This window comes from Odocoileus virginianus, chromosome 4 (genome assembly GCF_023699985.2).
Source record: "Odocoileus virginianus isolate 20LAN1187 ecotype Illinois chromosome 4, Ovbor_1.2, whole genome shotgun sequence".
In the NCBI taxonomy this organism is placed as follows: Eukaryota; Metazoa; Chordata; class Mammalia; order Artiodactyla; family Cervidae; genus Odocoileus; species Odocoileus virginianus.
In genome coordinates this window covers 49,866,141-49,888,817 of record NC_069677.1, presented here as the reverse complement: position 1 = coordinate 49,888,817, position 22,677 = coordinate 49,866,141, and the positions used below count along the sequence as shown (strand labels likewise).

The 22,677-nt window shown below is 40.7% G+C and overlaps 1 protein-coding gene across 3 annotated transcripts in view; it reads right to left on the bottom strand.

Annotated features, from left to right (window-relative positions):
* Positions 1–22,677, bottom strand: part of VEPH1 (ventricular zone expressed PH domain containing 1) — a 249,382-nt gene that overhangs the window by 9,263 nt on the left and 217,442 nt on the right. For all 3 annotated transcript variants that reach the window (XM_070466522.1, XM_070466523.1, XM_070466521.1), the window contains exon 12: positions 13,568–13,685. In XM_070466522.1, the coding sequence (XP_070322623.1) occupies positions 13,568–13,685 (118 nt within the window). The remainder of the gene's footprint in view (positions 1–13,567; positions 13,686–22,677) is intronic.

The window sequence follows — 22,677 nt, the reverse complement described above, 5'->3', positions numbered from 1 at the left end:
GTGCCTAAAACTATCTTGCTTGCACCTAATGCATACAGTATATTTAAGTATTTTCTCACTTGCTAATTAACACATTATTTCATTCAAAGCATCACAGTTTGGCTAAGACATTCTCAACCAACCAGCAACTGTACCTTTTTAAAATTATCAGTTGGTTGAAAATAATTCAGTTTATGGAATATTTCATTTATTTATTAAATAAACTGAAAATAATTCAGTTTATGAAATATTAAACTAAATTCTCTAGTGTAATTGGAATCCAAATTATTACATTTATCAACTTAAAAGTGTTAGAATGCTAATACAAATGGTTATATATTCATTGTATTCCTTTTATGCACCAGGACTTGACGACATTTATGTTGATAAAAGATGAAATTTGAAAATGTTAGTCTTACTCACTGAGAAGTTGGTGAATAATATCAGGCACAGATACCTTAAAGCAATAAAGAATGTTCCTCTATTGATCTATCAGCCATATCCAGTCATCTCACACATAATTTTGAGCACATGTAAGCTATAAAGCACTGCGTTTGGATCTGAGGGCGTCACGAAGCCCAGCTCAGAGAGAGCTTGAGTTTACCATCTTGTGGTGAGATAAAGCATTTTACAAATTTGACAACTCAGTGTAGAGTTTGGTATATAGAAGCCAAGCATTACAGAACTCAAAGAAAGAAAATTCTCCTTCTAGCTGGGAGAGAGTGACATGAGGGCTGGGTCCCTGCTGAAGAAGGGAGAGAGGAACTTGTGGAAGGAGTGCAGAGAAGGACTGAGGGAGCAAGAATGACATGTGAGGGGAAGTGTATGAAAAGAAAAAACCTAAAGAAGCTGGAAGAATCAATGAACTCAGAAGCAAGTTTGTAAAGCAATCACTTTGGTCAAAGTCATGAGCCGAAGGTGGAGGGGTTGCCTGCAGGCAATTTAAGATTTTTTTGGTGTAAGATCCAGGAAAGAGATTGGGCATCAGATAATCATAGGGGAGGTCATATTGGACTTTATTTGAAAGTTCTTCTGAATCCCCATTAGCAAAGATCTTGCTTTTCTTAAGGACTAATCAGGGGCCTAGAGCCAGCACAGGCATGAAGCCTCCTGGACACCAGATGGGATCAGCTGTGGATCAGGCATGGTCACAGCAGGAAACAGGGGCACCTCCAGCTGGGCAACTGAAGGGAGTTAATAAAGGGACTGTTTACCCAGATGTGGGCATGGTGTAGGAAGGGCACCTTAGTGCTCCGGGGCCAGAAACCAGGAGGAGGCACAACACCCCTCTGGTTGAAGAGGAAGTTGAAGAGACCAGTTAGGGGCTGTATGCAAAGCACCGCCCGACAGGAGCTGGGGCTGTGGATGGAGGACACGGTCAGCCTGCAGTGACCAAACAGGTAGGGAGTCGGGAACAAATAAGCAGACCTCACTCTGCTGCCTCCCTCTGATCGCCTGCCAGAATGTAACTGAAAGCCAGAGGTAAGGAGACTGGAACACTCTGCAGAGACACCTGTTCTACAGTGTGGGTAGGAAGCAGAAAGCTTCCTGGAGTATCTGTGTCTGGGCTGAATTCTGAAGGACAAATGGCAGTGATGAAGGTGAAGTGAAGAGGGATATTCTGAAAAAAAAAAAAGGAAAATAACCTGCAAAGGGCTGAGACTGACAGACTGGGCATGCAATGCATTCTAGAAGCTATCACTTATTCTTAGTGATGGGAACCTGGCAGGATCGGCAAGCAAGAGATGAGGTGTGAGATTCAAGAAGAGACCAGTCCTAAAGATCCCTGGACATCATGCAAAGTGGAAGCTGATGCTTTGTAATGAACATAATGAAAAACAATAATTTCTGTAGTCATACAATTCAACAGCATGAGAGTCCAGTAATTTAAGGTCTCCACCTTGCATTAAAATTTATTGCAATTGTGACTATATCCTTGTGTGTGTGTGTGTGTGTGTGTGTGTGTGTGTGCACGTGCTCAGTTGTGTCCGACTCTTTGCAACTCCATGGACTGTAGCCTGCCTAGCTCTTCTGTCCATGGGATTTTTCAGCCAAGTATACTGGAGTGGGTTGCCATTTCCTGCTCCAAGGGATCTTCCCAAATCAGGGATTGAACTGTGTCTCTTGTGTCTGCTGCACTGGCAGGCAGATTCTTTACCAACTGCTTCACCTGGTACAGACCTTAGTCAATTATAATTTAGTTAAATATAGTGTGTTGGATGCCATGTTTTCTCCTTACTGTAATAAATCATACAGGGCTGTACCAAAGACTTTCTGTGGTCTAGGCCGAGAGTTGATGGGGTAAGGGCAATGATTTGGAATCAGACCTTAGCTGAAGTCCAGAAACTGCAACTTAATGGCTGACTGGTCTTGCACAAGTTATTTAGCTTCCCTGAGCTTCAGTTCGGAGAAGGCAATGGCATCCCACTCCGGTACTCTTGCCTGGAAAATCCCATGGACGGAGGAGCCTGGTGGGCTGCAGTCCATGGGGTCGCGAAGAGTCGGACACGACTGAGCGACTTCACTTTCACTTTTCCCTTTCATGTGCTGGAGAAGGAAATGGCAACCCACTCCAGTGTTCTTGCCTGGAGAATCCCAGGGACGGGGGAGCCTGGTGGGCTGCCGTCTATGGGGTCGCACAGAGTCAGACACGACTGAAGTGACTTAGCAGCAGAGCTTCAGTTTCCTCTTCTCCGGAGATGTCATGCTTAACAACAGGGCCACCGAGCAGGTTGTTCACTGCCCAAGAGCACTCAGCTAAGGGGGGAATAGGGGTTGAAATTCAGCCTGAATTTTGCTATTTAAGTTATACACCCCCCCAAGTGGACATCAACCACCATTAATAAAGATACACAAAATACTGTAAAAGTTAACACTAACCTTGCTTAACTAAGTCCTGCTATCTAATAAGATGTCAACAAATAGTAGCTATTATCATCATGATCATCGTCATCACCTTCTCTGACTGTGATGATGAACAGTTGGTTTCTATAAATACCAGATCCTAATGGCCTGAGGATAAAACCTATCTCCTTCCCTCCAATTAAGGATGTAATGAACCCATACTATATTAAAGCATTAGGAATGGGGAGAGAATTCAGAGTAAGACAATAAATCCTTTTAAAGTTCAAGGACTGCAGGCTTTGAATTTGAGGTGTGATAAGCAATTCAAAGAGTCCCAAACGGAGGTGAATTCTTCTGATTTTGAGAAACAGATCCATTTGTTCATCACAATGGCCATTTTCAAGCTAATCCAGTAATGGATTGGGCTGCATTGGGAATCTTTTCCACATCATTACTGGTTGCTCCCTTTTATCCCAGGCTTCCTGCTTATTCTTATGACAGTAGATGTTGACACCCCCACCGCCATTAACTACTATTCACATTGTACTGACTACTACCCACACCCAGAAGTTCCTTATACTGTGTGCTTTTGGCTCATGCAACTTTTGTCTTAAAAGTATTGCAGTATGCACAAATAATTAAGACCATCAAAAACTTAATTTGTGATATTTGAATTCTTAGATGTTTTTCCTGATTGTTAAAGAGAAATACCTTCAAAAGAAGGCATAATCTGGAAGAAATATGTAAATCTCAAATATTTAGTTTTAAAATAAGAACTGAGAAAAGTATGTCTTTTTTTAAAAAAAATTTCCCTTGAAATGACTGCTTCTGAGAATTACAACTCGTATACAGTCTGTGGGGAGTTTCTTTCCGTGTATTGTGAGTCTCAAGTTTACTCTAATCCCCTTTTATGGTCTTACTGATTTTCTTGTGTGTGTGCCAGATCTAATAACCCAACTCTGATTATAGAGGGTACGCTTAAAGAGGGGTAGAAGCACTAAGTGAGGAGGCGTAGGAGCCACATTCAGTAGACTGAGTGTCTGTGGTTTCTGAAACCACAAATGGCATATTTCATATGACTACCCAGGCAGTGTTTAGAGGCCCCTATTTCCTTACCAGTAGTGAATAAACAAGGAGGCATAATCCAGCATCGATTTTGTAACATCCTACAAGATGTGTGGGGTCCAAAAAAAGACAGGCAAACTCAATTTGACAGCAGCCCTTTGAGGGCACTCTCATTTGTGTCAAATGACTGCCTTTCTCAGTAATTTCATACCCATCAAAATGTAGCCTGCTTTCTAGGCTTCTCTCTTAACTGCTGAAATATTGTTCTAAAAAAAGCCTTTTAGAACTACTATTTTATAAACTTGTAGAGCAGTGTTTCCCAACCTGTGTTCTGAGGAACACCTATATCAGAATTATGTGCTGGCTTATTAAAATGCAAATTCCAAAGCACCACCCTGAACCTACTGAACCATAATTCTGGAGTAGAGTGAGGCACCCTGCATTTTAACAGCATCCCCAGCTGATTCTAACATGGCTCAAGAACTTCTAAGAAATGACAGTAGCTTCATGGTAGATGACAGTAATAGGCCATACAATATCCAAAATAGTAAAACTGCAAAACCAATAGTGGGAGAAAAATTGTTGTGAACTTTCATAAAATTAAAGCACAGGATAGCAGTATAAGATCATATGGTGAAGTAAGGCAGAAAGAGGAAAACAAATATCGTATATTAACACATACATATGGAATCTAGAAGGATGGCACTGATGAACCTGCTTGCAGGGGGGCAATGGGAGACACAAATGCAGAGAATAATAGACTTATGGACATGGCTAGGGAGGAGGGGCAAGGAAGGGTGTGATGTATGGACAGAGTAACGTGGAAACATACATTACCATACGTAAAATAGGCAGCCAACAGGAATTTGCTATATGACTGGGGAACTCAAACTGGGGCTCTGTAACAACCTAAAGGGGTGGGATGGGAAGGGAGGGGGAGGAACGTTCAAGTGGGAGGGGACATGGGTAAACCTACGGCGGATTCATGTGGATGTTTGCTAGAAACCAACACGGTACTGTAAAACCATTATCCTTCAATTAAAAATTAATAAGTTTTTTTAAGTTAAAAAAAAGATCATATGCATGTCCTTGATTTAGGTTAATAGAGTTACAGGAAAAAAATGCTCAGAATCAATGTTTGTGGAATTTGGCTTATTTATTGTTCATCAGTGAGACAAAAATTCTAAGGCCACCTGCCAAGAGGGTAACCTGTTCAATAGTTCTGAGAAGTTAAGAATGCCCTTATGGGAACCTACCAAATAATCCTGGCCCACACTTGCCCAGTAATGACTGACAGGGACCAATGGGAAAAGATCAGGGGAGTAGAAATGAATGGAGAGAACTGCTCAATCTTATTCTTGAACTTTGAATGAAAAAGGGTTCCTTACACTCTTCCCATGTGGGTCCCATGCTGTCAACTCATTTCTATTATCTCATGGATACGTATTACTGACATCTGACTGCAGGGTGTTAGATGGTTTTAAAGGTTGGGTGCTTCTCTGCACTGCCTGGACATTGTAGAGCTGTGGGGAAAGCTGGGGGGAAATAGATGTGGCACACTTGTATCAGGGGCTTCCTGGTGGCTCAGACAGTGAAGAATCAGCCTGCAATCCAGGAGACCTGGGTTTGATCCCTGGGTCAGGAAGATCCCCTGGAGAAAGGAATGGCTACCCACTCCAGTTTTCTTGCCTGGAGAATCCCATGGATAGAGCAGCCTGGCAGTCTACAGTCTATAGGGCCGCTCAGTCGGACATGATTGAGTGATTAACACTTTCACTTTCATACCTGTACCAGCTCTGTGATAAGGAGAGTCATCTGGTTTGAGCTGTCTAAGTTGCATGCATGCATGCTCAGTCGCTTCTCTTGTGTCTGATTCTGCAGCCCCACGGACTATAGCCCACCAGGTTCCCCTGTCCGTGGGATTCTCCAGGCAAGAATACTGGAGTAGGTGGCCATTCTTTTCTCCAGGGGATCTTCCCAACCCAGGGGTCGAACCCCTGTCTCCTGTGTGTCTTGCACTGCAGGCAGATTCTTTACCGCTAAGCCATCAGGGAAGTCTGCCACAGGTTGCATATGTGTTAGCCACTGTCCCACCTGTATGCATGTGCATTCTTGGTTGTTTAACAGCATTCTAAGGGGGTCTATACTGTTTTTGTAGAATTATTTAACACAAACTCCATCTGTTGTGGCTGAACACTTGACCTCCAACCTTTTGGCAATAAATAGAAGCTTTACAATGTCTGCATTGGAAGTTTTACCTGTAACATATCCACTATAACACTGCATCTGATATATATACATACACACAGAATATCTCACTCTCTGTTAAATAAGATGATCTCTTATAGTACTTTTGAGAAGAACTTATTTAAGAAAATACTGCTTAAACAAAGAATATACTCAGCACGAAAGATACACTGAAAATGCCATCATATGAATCCCTTTTTTCTCCTAAAATGAATTATTGTGAATTCATTAATTTGGTTTTTGTCACCACTTGCCTAAGAAAAACTATACTAAAAATTTTCTGAGAAGATACAAAATTGGTCATTTGCTCATTTGGCAAATATTTTTTGACTATCAATAGCATAGGCTACCCACTCCAGTATTTTCGGGCTTCCTTTGTGGCTCAGATGGTAAAGAATCCACCTTCAATGTGGGAGACCTGGGTTGGATCCCTGGGTTGGGAAGATCCCCTGGAGAAGGGAAAGGCTACCCACTCCAGTATTCTGGCCTGGAGAATTCCACGGACAGCCCATGGGGTCATGGAGAGTCGGATATGACTGAGTGACTTTCACTTTCAGTATTGTGTGCTAGGGTCTGAGGAGGGGCCTCCCTCCACAGAATTTGTTTACTAGAGGAAACAGACACTAATCATACAATCAAGGCAAAATCAACCAAACAAAAACACTAACAACCACAAAAAAAGATGACAGGTATAACAAGTATTACAAGGAGAGATCTGAAATGTTTTGAGGACCTTAGCATTAGTCGGGAGGTTACAGAAAGCTTCCCTAAGGCAGTGAATTTGAGTTGTAATGGGAAAGTTAGTATCTACATTAACTAGCTGATGAGGGGAGACAGGGTGCTCCCTAGCAGAAGAACAAAAGATACAAAAGCCCAGGGCAGGAAGAAGTGTGGTGAGTATAAGAACTGAAAGGAGGTCTTTCTGGCCAGAATGGAGAGGCACTGGGGACAGACGAGGCCGGAGAGGCTAGAGAGGGCATTGCATGTGAGGCTGTCAGGCGCTGGAGGTGGAGTTTGGTGTTTGAGAGCTGTGGGAATAGCACTGAAACATGTATATTATCAAGTGTGAAACAGATCGCCAGTCCAGGTTGGATGCCTGAGACAAGTGCTCAGGGCTGGTGCACTGGGATGACCCAGAGGGATGGGATGGGGAGGGAGGTGGGACGGGGGTTCAGGATGGGGAACACATGTAGATCCGTGGCTGATTCATGTCAGTGTATGGCAAAAACCACTACAATAATGTTAAGTAATTAGCCTCCAACTAATAAAAATAAATGGGGGAAAAAGAGCTGTGGGAAGCCGTTGTAAGGTTTTATACAGAGAGTGGTGCCAGGATTTGTGCTTTGAAGAGGTCACTCTGGCTACAGTGTGGGAAGGGGGTTGGAAGGTCCAAGTAGTTCAGGCAGGAGGCTACTGCCATTATTTTAGGCAAGAGGTGATGGTAGTGCAGTGAAGAGAGATGGACAGAGTTGAAAGCACCTGAGAAGGGAAATCCAAATACTGGGTGACAGGCTGGGTAGGGGTGGGGAGAAGGAATGGGGTGTTTGGCTGATGCCTCAGAATGAGTGATGTTATAATTACTGAAGTGGGGGGTGCTGAAAGAAAAAAAAAAAAAAAGAGGAGGCGAGACAGAGGCAACAGGTGAAGAGAAAGGAGACATGAAGCCCATGGGAGTTTAAGTTGGAGGAAGAAGAGCTCTTTTAAGAGATCTTAAGTGCTTTAATTTTAAAAACTGTGTAAAATTCTTTAAATCAATGTCACTGTAAATGTGTATAGTGATAGGGACTGATAAATTCACTCTGGTCTGCCTTTCTAAGGCATGCTTCTTCTCCTCGGTATTTTGGCTTGACTCAGCTTATTCTCTTAGTGTAAAAAGACACGTTTCGATGCCTGATGATTCGTTTCTGGAAAACCACAGGGTGACTCATGCTTTGCTACAAGTATACTTTCACTCTATTAAGATAAGATTGTTGTTGACCCAATTTGGAAAGGCAGAAGGATTGACAGTGATGCTGGTTGAAAAATAGAAATTAACCCCTGAAGGGAATTAGGCTACTTATCTTAGCTTATTTCCCATAGAGGTTCACAGGTTATTAGCAAGTTTACTATGAACTCTGTGTATATGTGCGTATTGAAACCTTTTAGTCAAATATTAAAATTGCGTATCCACATGGTGTTGAAGTTTTGTACACAGCAACATTTCTTCTCATAAACTTTGCAAAAGTTGCTATTTCAAGGTTTCAGTTTAGTAAGCTGTTACTTTTTTTTAAAGTTATGTTTCAAAACAAATCTTATTTGTCCTATTGGCATTCATTACATGATCCATGAATTATTCCATCATCCATCTATATGCAAGTACTTCTTAAACACTACCACATGCCAGATACTGGGTAGGGCATACAAAGAATAATAATGTATGGTTCTCCCTCCTCTAGTTTACTGTCTAGTGGAGGAGATTGATGGCAACACACTGTGTACACTATAGAAGGTGTGGGCAGAGAACAAAAGGACAGAGAGAAGGGAGTTTATTCTGTCGGAGTGATTTGTCCATGTATGCCAATGTGTAGGCACATATGTGCGTATGTGTGTGCCTATGTGAGAAAGAGAGAGAGAATGTGAGTGTGGGAAAAGCTTAACAGAGAGTCATAAAACAGGCATATGGAGTGGAAAGAGAAAAAGATTTCAGGACAAGGATAGTAACTTATTTGAGGTGCTGAGCATGTATTTGTTTTGTCATTATGTAATTCAAAGTATCTTTGAAAAATAGGCTGGGGTTCAATTTTACCTACTGGGTCATTAACAGTATATATGTGTGAAGATGGGAAGTTATCCTGCCCAACCACTGCACTGGTTTTGGCTCTCCAACCACGTTTAACATGGAAGACAACATGCCCACATGTTGTAGGAGGGAAGGCATCATAAGACAAACCCAGCCACTGTATAAATCCAAAGTGGGTTTTCTTATGTCACCCATAAAGTTCTATGAAAGTTGGCACTAAAACTAAATGGAAAACTTTCATGTTAATGGACCCGCAAGGCTATTTACATCCTACTAATTGAGTCATCAGAGATAACCCCATTTAGCCCATTTTCATGTTGGCATCTGGAGTGGAAAGCCATCCAGCCTAGGCTGGAGGTGTCCGGCAAAGGAGAGTCACCCTGCTGGTGCCAGCTTATAGTGTCTAGAGAAAATCTATTGACAGAGGCCTTTCTCATCCTAACAGCATTTTGAAATCATCTCTACTTGCCCATGTGATATAATGGACAGCATGTTCTTGTAGCACAAACATTTGAAATCAAGTTCTAAAGAAGAATCATGATCGATGGTTGAGGGTTGTCTGAAAAAACATTTCTTTCATTCTCTTTTATAGCCGAAGCAGACCTCCTACGGACAATTGCATTCAGTGTTGAAATATCCAGTGACTAAGAGACAGATCATCCAGGCAAGGGCTCAGCTCTACAAGTGCCAAAGATGCAAGTGCCAAAACCAGGATGTCCCTGAGTTGCTTTCTGTAGGGTGTAAGAACAAAGGCATCCCATGTGTCTCAAGAAACAAGAGTGGAAGTCATGATTTAGTTCCTCCTCTTTCTTTAAAAAAATGTGACTGAATCGGCAGCCAGATGTGTTCTAGGGCAGTCCAGCTGACTAACTCTTACTGTTAACAGGCGCTAGCAGTTCCAGGACACAAGGACTATGATAGAGGGATTTGTTTGGTTTTCCAGAAAGAGATTCTGTTCTGTTCGATCTGTTTGCTCACTCTATTCTCTCATTCACGTGGGGTTGATGGGATTGACAATACACACCAACGGGCAAGTCTCTGAGGATTTTTGAGTTATTGCAGGAACTTTCTAACCTTCTACGCTGTGTTTTTATAAAATGACCATCAGAAACTGAATCAGCAACTGGAGGAATTGGAAATAGCTTCTATGTGACCCTGTCCTATGTGTAATCAGGACATGATTCCCACACATCTCCATACCAAAATCCCTGCTCGTGTTTGAGAGGATTAAGTCATCAGAGAGGTGGCTCACTCCTTGGTCTTTCCAATATATTATAATATTATGAAATAATTGTTCTTGCAATTTTCAATATTCCATGCCTTTAACTTGGATTTGCCCTAGAGATGGAAATTTCAGGCTCAAGAATTGACCTGGATTAAAATGCTAGTTGTACTACTTAGTAGCTGTGTGACCTTAGAAAAAGTACTTGACCTCTCTCTGTTTCAGTGTCTTAATCTGAAAAATGGACTCAATAATGGTGAGAAAAATGCATGTAAGGTGGAGCACATAGTTAGCATGAGAAATGCTAGCAATTATAATTTTAGGACCTTTATACTATTCTAGCATTTAGTTTCCTCTGACTTCACACTCAACTGGATAAAATATATATTTTGTTGAATACCAAAACAGTAAACTTGTGTGAATTTCTGTGTGTTGATGGTGGAGCTGATGGGAAGAGGACTGGGAGTTGATGGGGTGATATAACCTCTACTCAAGGAGGGGAATGTCCTTAAAGTGACCATGAAAGCCGGTTGATTTGTTGTCAATTTCTGGAGTCCCATAGTTTAGTCTATACATTATTAAGAAGGATTTATATTTCAGGATGTCCTTCCTAGAAGTCTAACTGAAATTTTCTACTTGTCTCATGTTTTGTTCCCCATTTATGGAGACTTTGGCACTTAAAAAAAAATACGGGAACAATGAATATTTGAGAACAAGGTACCTTTTGCCAATACCTTAAAAAAAAAAAAACCCAAATGCAATTTCTTCAGCCTTTTGTCTTAGACTCCAATTCTCTCTCTTTAGATCCCTTCCTCCTTGAGGCTGACATGGCATCTGGGCCCTGCAGGAGTGCTAACCAAACCAGAACAGGACCAGGACTTAGGCACGGTACACTGGGAGCTCAGACAGTCAGGGAAGTAGATTCTGATGAACACACAATGACTTCTCTCAATGAGGAGAAAAGCACCAGTCTCCATTTACCAGACTCGAAATGCACTGGGTATGATATAGTGATATATTTGATATTATTAACACATAATCACAATAGACCTGAACATTTTAATATTCAAGTTGTATTTGACTTTTCCATTTCTAAATATTATTCATTCATTGGCTCACTCAACAGGTATTTGTTGCATGCTAAAAACAAGGAAGTATGTTAGATTTTTCTATATATGTCTGGCCCTAACTGGGTTATGAACCCTTTTAGAGCAGAGATATTGTACCTTTTTCATGTTTTATCTCAAGGTTTAGCCTGTCGAAGACATTCAACCAACACAGCAAACACGCACTTCATAAATGAAAAATGGAACGCAAGTTCTATGCTGCCTGTGCATAACCAAATAACAAAATATTTAATCCCATGTCTTGATCATCTTTAAACTTATAATTTAAGCAGAACATGAATGCAAATATCATTCCTATGATTAATATATGCAGCAGTATTATTTCAGACCTTTCACTGGGATTAAATATATAACTTATATGCTATATAAAAATAAGAAAACTAGATCAACCTATAAAAACTTTTCAGGGAGTTTTTGGTGAAAATAGTAATTAAAAATAGGATTTCTCTCAGACCCAAATCCCCTTTCATAAAGCAAAAGGAAATGAGCAAAGAAATCTAAAAGTTTTTGGCACCAAACATTTTGATTCAATATGTTCTGCTGTAAAATGTTTGGCCTTGTTTGAATTTTTATTGCTATATGTTCTCAGTCTATATTTAACTGTGAGAAACACAAATAAGAACGAGTGAATGTGCAAAATGTTCTTTTTAAGCCACGGCAGTGAATTTGAGAAAACATATATTAAAGGAACACTTTGTGGTTTTAACTTGCGGCTCCTTTCCTGAGCCTCCCTTGGCCAGATACGATTTAATGTTTATTGAACTAAGGACTCAACTTACTTGGAGTGAAATTCTTTAGGGCCTCTCAGAACCACCTCAGATAAGTCCCTTACTTCACCATGATCTCAAATAAGGTTTCTTTTACGCAGTCTTTTTCACAGGTGAAATAAGGTCTAGTTAGAAAGTTTCATAATGGGGACATTCAATTCATCAACTCTTTCTTTGCTCAAATTAACTTTTTAAAAAATCAGTGTGTTCACTCTGGCATCAACTCAATCTCAGTCTATAATCAGCCAACAATCTGTGCCTCATGAAGGCTGCCATCTTAACTGCCAGTTTCTTCCACCCATACTGTCTCCGTGGGGTAGTGCATTCTACTTGCTGCCTCTGCGTGAGCCCCTCAAATTTCCATCTGGCCAAAATAAACATTTTTTCAATTCAGTCTCAGCTTCTTGGCTGAGCAAGAGGACAGACTTGCCACAATGGATGATCTGTAAGATGCACCAAATCCCAATTCAAGGAACGGGTACAGACGGTATGACCAACAGCTCTCTAGAGGATGGCTCATCTACAAAGTGGTTAGTGTCCAGCAGTGTTTCAACACCATTCTCTTGGTCTACACTTCAGTTCCTGAACCATGTCGATGTTGAGAACTCTATCACATTGATGGTAAAATATTCCATTCCCAAGGGCAGCATAACTCTGTGAAGATTAGACTTTTTATCAACCTATGTCCACTGATTAAATTGGGGCAAGTGTAACCAGGAGACAGCATGGGAAATGGTTAAGTGCATGGGCTCTGGGGTCAGACTGGGTTCAATCCAGCTGCTGTTAACTTATTACCTGTGTCACCTCAGGCAGTTCCCAAATCCCTCTGTGCCTCAGTTGCCCCATCAGTAAAATGGAGATAATATTAGTACTAGCCTTATGAGATTATTGTGAAGGTTAAATGAGATACCTGACACGTTTAGCATAGGGCTTGGCACATATTGACTAACAATGATTATTTTTAGGCAAGTCAGTAGACCAAGTTCCTTGTGCAGCATAAAGGAAGGCGAATGGTAAATAACCAGATATGAAATTATTTCTCAAATAATTCCTTACTCTTTAAGTGTCTCATTTTTCACCCAGCTCAATCATCAAGCAAAAATGTTAAGGGAGTTGAGGAGGTCTGTGAAACGACTCACTCATTTAAGTGTGGTCTCATTTCTTTGGGGTTCTTGACAGGATGTTTGTTTTTCTCTAACCCTTAGGGTCACTGGGGTTGAAATGAAGAATGTTATTGGGGTAAGATGGCCAGTACCACTTTCTTGATAGCCAGATAGATGTGGGCAGTGTTCCTCTTGTTCATTTCTGGTTTATGTTTCTCTCTGTTCCAACATCTTCCCTTTATCTCACTCCCACTTTGGTGAGAAACCTTTGTCAACACGAAGAAGAGGCAGTCAGGCACACCTCTATGCATTATTCCAACTTAGGATATTTATGCAAGAAGAAAGCCAACCAGAGTGGTGGGCTTCCTGCATCCCTGGCAACCCCAGGGGCACACGTGATTCTGAGCAGCCGGGGGAGGGAGGGGGGCTCTCACCGGTTGCTCTCTCGGGGTTGTTGCACATGAAGCACTGCCACGCTCCTGCTGCTTCACTGAAGCCAAACACGTCGAAGAACCTCACTTCTTCCAGATGGAGCTGAACCTGGTCCAGATCCTGTTTCAGGAACACAAAGCACAAAGAACATGAGCGTGTCCGCCTGCCACGCAGCACTCTGAGGCTGGGCAAAGGGGAAGTGGACACAGGACCGCCAGGGCTCAGATTCAGGGCTTCTGACAAGGAGGGAGCATGGAGTAAACCTCTCACGGCCCATCTTAGAAAAGAGCAGCCAGTTCAAACTCTTCCAAGAGAGTTCTTGCTCTTAAACACGGAGGGTGGCCAGCATGGGCCTTAGGACTGCTCTCTGAGGGAGTGCCAAGTCAGAGCCTGAAGTGGCCCAGAATTTTCATGCATCTAACCACAGCGCCAGAATTTCTAAAAAGCTGGGATATTCAAGTGGCAATGCTGTCGAAATGAATACTTTTGGGGATTTGTCTTTTATTTACACTTTACATGGAATTGAGAATCAATTATCCATATCAAAAACTTATTTTTATTAGGTTGGCTTCACAGGGGGCTGATGGAAATGTGTAGGGGTGTTTAATCCCTTAGCCCTTGGCTCCAGTCCTGCTTTAGTTTCATACTTTATCTCAAAATTGGATGTAAACTCTGCATTTTCTAGTCCATAATATGGCTGCATTGGTTTTAATGGAAAATAATTCCCTAATCCGTAAATTAATTAACTTTCCCCCTCTAAATGGTTGAGTGGAAATGACACACTCAGAAGACCACCCTGTTTTATGTGCCCTGTGGCATCCTGCCAAAGTGTTCCTATTTAAGAGGCACAGGAGAGAGGTTCCATTACACCGTAAATGGATGGAAAACTATTAGCCTAACCAAATTAAACAGCTCCACTGTCCTCCCGAGGCTCTCCTATTATGTAGATGACTTGTAGCCTCTGCTATAGGGTGGCCAGAACTGCACTCTTACAAAGTTGCTTTCCTAAGAGAGATTTATTGTCTTTGCTGGCCTTGCACATGCCCAGTTGACTTATCTGTTTGTCATCTATTGAGCTGTGATTGTATTTCCTTGCCTCTGGTCCGCACTCTCATCTTGTACCCATAGTAACAACTCTCAGCACGCCCAAGAGCCAGGGGATGGAGGCACTGTTAGCTCTGCTTATGGTAGATCTAAAATAGGGAAGACCCTGAAGCTCTCGGGTCTGCTTTTCTTGACACAGGAGAGAGGTATGCTGAACTCAGCTCCTTGAGAGCAGAAACACGTCTACTGTGTTCACAAGTTGTATCCCCAGCATCTAGTCCAACATCAAGAATGGATGAACATCACTGGTTTGCAGGCCCTGTGCAAAGTTTCTCAATGAACTATATGAACAGTATTATGAAAATTTAAAGGGGATTTGTTCTGTAGAACATTTACATTCACTGGGACAAAAACCCAATGAAGGCAGGGACTTTGTTTTATTGGCTACTATAATGTTAGCACTAAAGACATGCAAGCATTAAATAATTATTTGTGGGATAATGGAAAGCATAAACTGGGACTAGAAATGAATACTTCTCAGTACCCTTTATTAAGACATTTATGGTTTCTATTCTGGGATTGGACAAGTTGGAGGCTCACAATGCTGAATACAGCTTTTTGAGTTGCTAACCTTTAATATCATATTTTAGGTATTCCAGTGGACACTGTTTATAAAGAAATGTTTTTAAAAAATGATTTTGAATGTGTTCAATAGAAAAAAAAGGAGGTTTTTAAAAAAGAATATTTCCAAGATAAAGACTGAAGAAGCACCTGGGAGTCTTATAGGTTTCAAAGGATGAAATCCATATTAAAATTTATGGGGCAAAAGCAGATGTTCATAAATATCAGTTTCAAAACTGCTAAGTCTCTGAAGTCTATACTTGGCCATCGGTATGCATATCGTTTCTCTCTTTCCCACACAATTAAGGATCAATTTTTCATTCACCACAAGCACTGCTAGCAAATAAAGTAGTTAAAATAATACTTCAGGGTTCCTTTATTTTTCCTGTTGTGAGACCAGAAATATCCCAGGTTGTTGCTCATAATTCACATTTGTGTTGGCAAAAAGTTACTTTCAAAGTTTAAGACAGATGGCAAGTAGCATCCCAGTGTTCAAGTTCTTGAGTCAAAAGCAGATTTACTTCAGAGGATTTAAGTGTTGTGCAAAGGGGACTGAGTGAGGAAGGTAGATGGTAATTCTATGAACTGCTGAAGTTGGTAGTGACAGTCAACTTTGAATAGACAGACAAACCAAACAGAGGTAATTCCAAATATTGGTGGAAAATCAAAGCAAAATAAATCACAAAACAAGCAAACACAAGCCATTCAACTAACAATACCTAAATTTTTGGAATTTTGATTTCTTAAGTGTGCTCGAGGTCATTATTTCTCTCTCCTACTTATTTTCTTTACCCTGCTGTGTCCTATAGCTTCCCCAGGCCTTGCCCAGGATTTATGATGTACTAAGTGGGCTTCCCTGGTAGTTCAGACCCTAAAGAATCCACCGGCAATATGGAAGACCTAGGTTCAATCCCTGGGTTGGGAAGATCCCCCTGGAGGAGGGCATGGCAACCCATTCCAGTATTTTTGCCTGGAGAATCTTATGGACAGAGGAGCCTGGTGGGCTACAGTCCATGGGGTCACAAAGAATCAGACAAGACTGAGTGGCTAAGCCCAGTACAACAAGATGCGTCAGTTGTGTCTGACCGGCTGTTTGAGACCCTGTGGACTATAGCCTGCCAGGCTGCTCTGTCCATGGGATTCTCCAGGCAAGAATACAGGAGTGGGCTGCCATTTCCTTTTCCAGGGGATCTTCCCAACTGAGGGATTGAACCCATGTCTCTTATGTCTCCTGCATTGGTAGGCGAGTTCTTTACCACTGGTGCCACCTGGGAAGCTCAGGATTTGCTATATGGCTTCTTTGTCTTTTTTAAAAACAAGAGAACCAAAATTGATGTGTTTAAAGAATTGCAACCTTCATTTGAGACAACTAGCCTCTAGAAGAGTAACAAAAACCATTTATATCTAGGTAGGGTCACTCCTTGAAAATCTCTGTTCAATGGCATTGTGGTGGACAGACCCTAGGGTGACCTTTTAATAATTCCCATCTCCTGGTGTTTATCTCTTTGTATAACCCCTTTCTCTTAAATGTGGGAAAGACCTATAACTTGTTTTTAACCAAGGCTATGGCAATGGTGATAGGATATTAATCTCGTGATTATATTATTATGTATCCCTGCTCGCCCTCTCCCCCAAAACACATACACACACAAAAAACCAATCTTGCCAGTGAATGCAGAGAGAAACTCCCCTGCTGGCCTTGAAGAAGAAAGCTGCCATGTTGTGAACTGCCCATGGAGAGGGCCCTGTGGATGGGAACTGTGGGTGGCTGCTAGGACCCAGTGGCGGTCTTCAGCCAACAGCCAATAACAAAGCCACTCCTTCAGTCCTACGACCCTCCACCAAATTTCTCCCAGCACCCTGAGCAAGCCTGAAAGCGGACCCTTTCCATTCGATGAGAAACACAGCTCTCCAAATGAGAACACAGCCCGGCCAATACCTTGATTGTAGCCTTGTGAGACCGTGAGTGCAGGACTCAGCGACGTCACAAGCAGACTCCTGACTCAAACTGTGAGATGGCAAATATATGTTGTTTTAAACTGTTAGGTTTGTGGTAATTTCTTATGCAGTCTTAGGCATCAATACCTAGACTGCATTGTGAAGAAGAGGAGAAGAAGACAGTCTTGGTCAATTTTCAATGAAAATGATGCTTCTACTTAGAGGGGTCACATTCTTTCAAGTACACGCCAGATCAGTCCTCAATAAAACTCAAAAAATATTGAAGTCTGTATTATTTCTGTTGACTTAAATAAAAAGATACATAATCATAGTAAACATGCACTGAGAAGGATTTTCCTGAAAATCACTGTCTAATTCAAGAGGGATAAAAGCCCATGGAGGGAAAAATGATGTTTCTGAACAGCTGATTTAGTGATATTTCTCCAGGTTTAGGGGAAAAAAAAACCCCTTAATGGGAGTAGGAATTTGGAAAACTATATAAAAAGTCTTTTGTGAAGCTCCCTAGAGGAAAACTACACTGGCCAGTTTGAAAAGATGAGTGGATATTCACAAAATTGTTTTGATGACAGTGACAGCCGGAGTTAATGCTATGGATTCTGTAAAAGTGCAAAGTGGCTTCTCCACCTTATAATGTGGTCTGTGTACTATGAGAGGGTATTGGGAAACAATTTTCCAGAAATCAGTGAAAGCATACATCTGGAAGAACTCTGGGTTCTGGCACATTTAAATTCTGTTCTAACAGTATTTTTGCACAGATACAAAACATAGGATTGCCTCATGTGCTGTATGTGCTTATGGTTAATAGATCAACTCTTGGCACATACTTTTAGCATGTTTTAAGAAATGTAAAGAGCTATTTTGAAAACAATCTTCAATATTTTCACATAACAGTAATGGTGTATGTCTTTACAGTTATTTCTATTGTATATGTTCTAACTATACGGAGTTCAGGGTGTGAAATAAACTTATTGAAGGAAGAAAACTAATGATTCACCTCTATATTGTTCATCTTTATATTACTTATGTTGTCCTACATTCTGCAGGCAAATTGTCTTGTAAGAAACATTGTATGTTGAATGAACAAACTAGCAAAAAAGACACTAAAGAATATTTATGCTCTTTTAAAATTTATTTCAATTTCTGAGAAACATCTCTGTTGAATTCAAGTCACACCCCTAAGTATTAAGAGCACCTGTTATCAGGAACCAAGGATATATAGAGGTAAGAGACACAGCCTTGTATGCTAAGGACATAAGGTAATCCATTGGGTTCACAGTATTTCTCACAGAGGGAAACTGGAATGCACCTTTATTTGTGTTTGGATGAAGTTATTATTAATCTTCTGATGTGACTTTTTTGGCTCTCAACTGAATTAAAGCTCCTTAACAAGAAGACTGATTTCTACATTGTTTTGTAGCTTCTGAAATTAATTAGTATACCACTTTGCCTATAGGAGCTATTCAATGAATTTTTCTAGATTTTTGTTAATTAAGACACATATCAACAGTAGCATTTAGATTTTCAGTTTTCAAGTCTATTCAGCATGACCAGTAAGCCCTTTTAGAATACTTATTTAAAAAATAAGTATTATTTTTATTATCTCTATGCATATTAAAAGACACTTGCTCCTTGGAAGAAAAGCTATGACAAACCTAGACAGTGTATTAAAAAAAAGAGACATCACTTTGCCAACAAAGTTTCATCTAGCCAAAAATGTGGTTTTTACACTCATGTATGGATGAGAGTTGGACCATAAAGAAGGCTGAGTGTGGAAGAACTGATGCTTTCAAACTGTGGTGTTGGACAAGACTCTTGAGAATCACTTGGACAGCAAGGAGATCAAACCAGTCAATCCTAAAGGAAATCAGTCCTGAATATTGATTGGAAGGACTGATGCTGAAGCTGAAACTCCAATACTTTAGCCACCTTGATGCGAAGAGCCAACTTATTGGAAGAGTCTGATGCTGGGAAAGATTGAGGGCAGGAGGAGAAGGGGGTGACAGGATGAGATGGTTAGATGGCATCATCAACTCAATGGACATGAGTTTGAGCAAACTCTTGGAGATAGTGAAGAACAAGGAAGCCTGGCATGCTATAGTTCAATGGGTTGCAAAGAGTGGGACATGATTGAGTGGCTGAACAACACCTATGCATATTATAGGAATTCATTTTATCTAGTATTATAAAACAAGTTTTTAGAATAAAATGTAGTATTTGAAGGAGAATGCCTGAATCCATCAATATAGCATGTTGACTGCTTGTTCTCAAGAACTTCAGCTTTTCTGGATCTCCAGTTCTCAGGAGGTACTGGCATCAGGAATCCCTGGGAAACGTGTTACAAACATCAGATACAGGTCTGCCTCTGAAGCCTAACCTTATAAGTGTGAGTTTGGGCCTGGTAAGGTACATTTCTAAACAAGCTCCCCAAGTTATTCTGATGTGCACTGATCGGAAAATTAATCCTACACCCCTGGGAATAGATGCAAGGATGGCTGATTTGTCTCCATTAATTGGTATTTGAGGAATTTGTCAATCCTCGTGTGCATATGTTCATACTTCCCCACAGTACTTTGGTTTCATATGACAAAATACATAATGTGGTTGCAAGAGTAAAATTTTCATTCTTGATAATCAGAGACTTTTTCATTCCAAATTTTGCAATATGGAAGGAAGAGTTGAGGCATGAATGCTGAACTTGTGATTCATTTGAGACTTGGCGGGAGGTTGAGATGTGTGGGGAGGGAGGTGTGCAATGTCTGGAAGACAGACTGAGCACAGGCAGCCAGGGTGCTGACCTTGAAGGTCTCACAGTGTGTTCCAGTATTCAACACGGACGTCCCATATGTGCTATGTCCCATCGCCTCGCCTTTTTCCATCCCCGATTAGGAAAAGAACTCTAAGTACACATGAGTATTTAAGGTCAAGTGGCAAGCTTTTTACTATTACTATAGATCATGAAACAGACCTGAATTTCTTCTTATTTTTTTGAATCCCAGAGTGTTGGGAAGAACTGAACTGTTTCCTAGCAAGTAGTGACAGTTCTATAGTTCTGGCTCAAAGTGGCTGGAAGCAAGCATTCATGTTTGATTTATTTAAGAGAGTTTTTTTTTTTTTTTAAAGAATTCTTTCATTCAAGAACCAATAAATAGGATATTTGTTTTGATTCAAAAAGCCAAAATTTCACACTAATCTAACAACTGTAAAAAAGTGATTTTTTTTTTTTAAACTACAGAAAGGTGGCAGTAAGCATGACAAGAGTTTAAATAAAGTAAACTTTTATGGAAAAGTAAATATAAGCACATGGATTGAGTCAAAATAAAGGTGGCAAACTGGGTGAAGAGGCTTCATAAATGTTTGATAAACCCATAATTAATTTATTTAAGGATCCAGTTTCTTTTAAACTTTAGTCCATTAAAAGCAAAGTATCTATTTCCAGAGTGAAAGCAAGGGCAAAAGACTACCACTGTTCAAGTGTCAAGAAAACGTTGGCATATCTACAGTGTCAGAGTGAACGTAATCACTAGAACTATTATCAATGAAAGCCCACCTTACCACGGAATCTCCTTTCATATTGGAAAGCAAAGAATTACAGTGATTTTTTTTTCTCCCAATCAATGGTTGCTACCTGTATTTAACAATTACGTATTGAACATCTAGGACTACTCTGTATTACTATGTGGTACCAGACCACAGAGGGTGCTGATGTGGAAAAACTCATTGGGCAGGCTTTCTTTTTCCTCATTTGGAATCCATTAGTGAGATAACCATACTCCTCAGCCCTGTATGCTATTTTGTTGGGGCATGAGGTCCTTCTCATGTCTTTTTTTTTTTTTTTTTCATTTATTTTTATTAGTTGGAGACTAATTACTTTACAACATTGCAGTGGTTTTTGTCATACATTGAAATGAATTAGCCATGGATTTACATGTATTCCCATCCCGGTCCCCTTCTCATGTCTTAATTTTCCTCCTTCAAGGACTTCCTTGGTGGTCCAGTGGCTAAGACTGTGTTCCAATGCAAGGGACCTGAGTTCGATCCCTGGTCAGGAAACTAGATTCCGCACGCCGCAGCTAAGACCCAGTGCAATCAAATGAACAAATACATTAAAAAAAAAATTTCCTCCTTTATCCCTGATTCTCTCTCATTCTCAGACTGCTACTGCCTCCTCCCCTTTATATAAGTTCTCACTCTTGGGAGTTTGATATATGTCTTTGAATAGATACGAATTCCTGAAAAATAGGTAGCACTATTTAAGGTATTTGTAGTTTTCACAAATACGTTATTCTGTAGACTACATTCTGTTTTTCACTTACTTCACTCGAGGTCTCTACATGGTTTGTATGTGTATTTAGTTTTTTGCCTCTACTGCTGCAGAGTGATTTCCTGGTACATCTTCACCATCTCCCACATTTTATCTCACCATTCTCCTGGGAATGGGCGTCAAGGGTGCCTCTACCTCGCACCTAGACAGACCATGCAGTAATGCATATTCTCATCATACCTGTCTCCTTGTAGACATGAGCAAGCATTGTTATGAGATAATCGTTTAGGAGTGAAATTGCTGGATTACAGGGCATATGTAAGAATACAGAGAAAATGTTTTTATGGTTCTGCTCAGTTTAGGCTTTCTGAGAAAATTTTTATTGAAACTTAGGACCTGGGCTCAAAAGACAAGCTTCAGAAGTTAACTCATAACTAATCAGAAAGTGAAAGACTATCCAGAGAAACTTATCTTCCCAGATGTATGTGTGTGTTCACATTTCAAGGTGGGGATAAGACCCAGGATTTGGAGACATTCCTGGTTTATCAAGCTGGAGACACAAGTCTCACTCTCCACTGGAATGATTTACCTGCATCCCAAAAGGTAAGAGTAAGAACCCAGAATCCTTTCCAAGGAGAAAAGATTTTTCTCCCTTTCTTTCAGAAGAGTGGAGGTGCCGTTCATCTCCTATACAAATATCCAGATTCATATTTTCAGGGTTCCTTACCTACAATACCCTGGTGGCTCAGACAGTAAAGAACCTGCCTGCAATTCAGGAGGCCTGGGTTTGATCCCTGCTTTGGGAAGATCCCCTGGAGAAGGAAATGGCAACCGACTGCAGTATTCTTACCTGGAGAATCCCATGGACAGAGGAGCCTGGTGAGCTGCAGTCCATGGAGTCACAAAGAGTTGAACATGATTTAGCGACTAACATTTTTCTTTCCTTTTACCTATAATACAGATGCTGCTATGTGTAGGATGAATTTTGGTTTTCATCATGTTGCATGAGGGTAAAAAACTGAGGCAAATGAGAACCTGTGAGGTTATTTGCTATAAATAATAACCTCTGCTCCAAAAACCTTGTCTTCAAGAGACATTAAAAAGTTAACGTTGCACATATCTTTAATTTCACTAGGTTCTGATAAACTGCTCTTCAGGTTGGCTGTCCAATTTACATTCCCCCCAGCACAGTATGAAGAATTCCTTTTCCACATCACAATGGAAGGT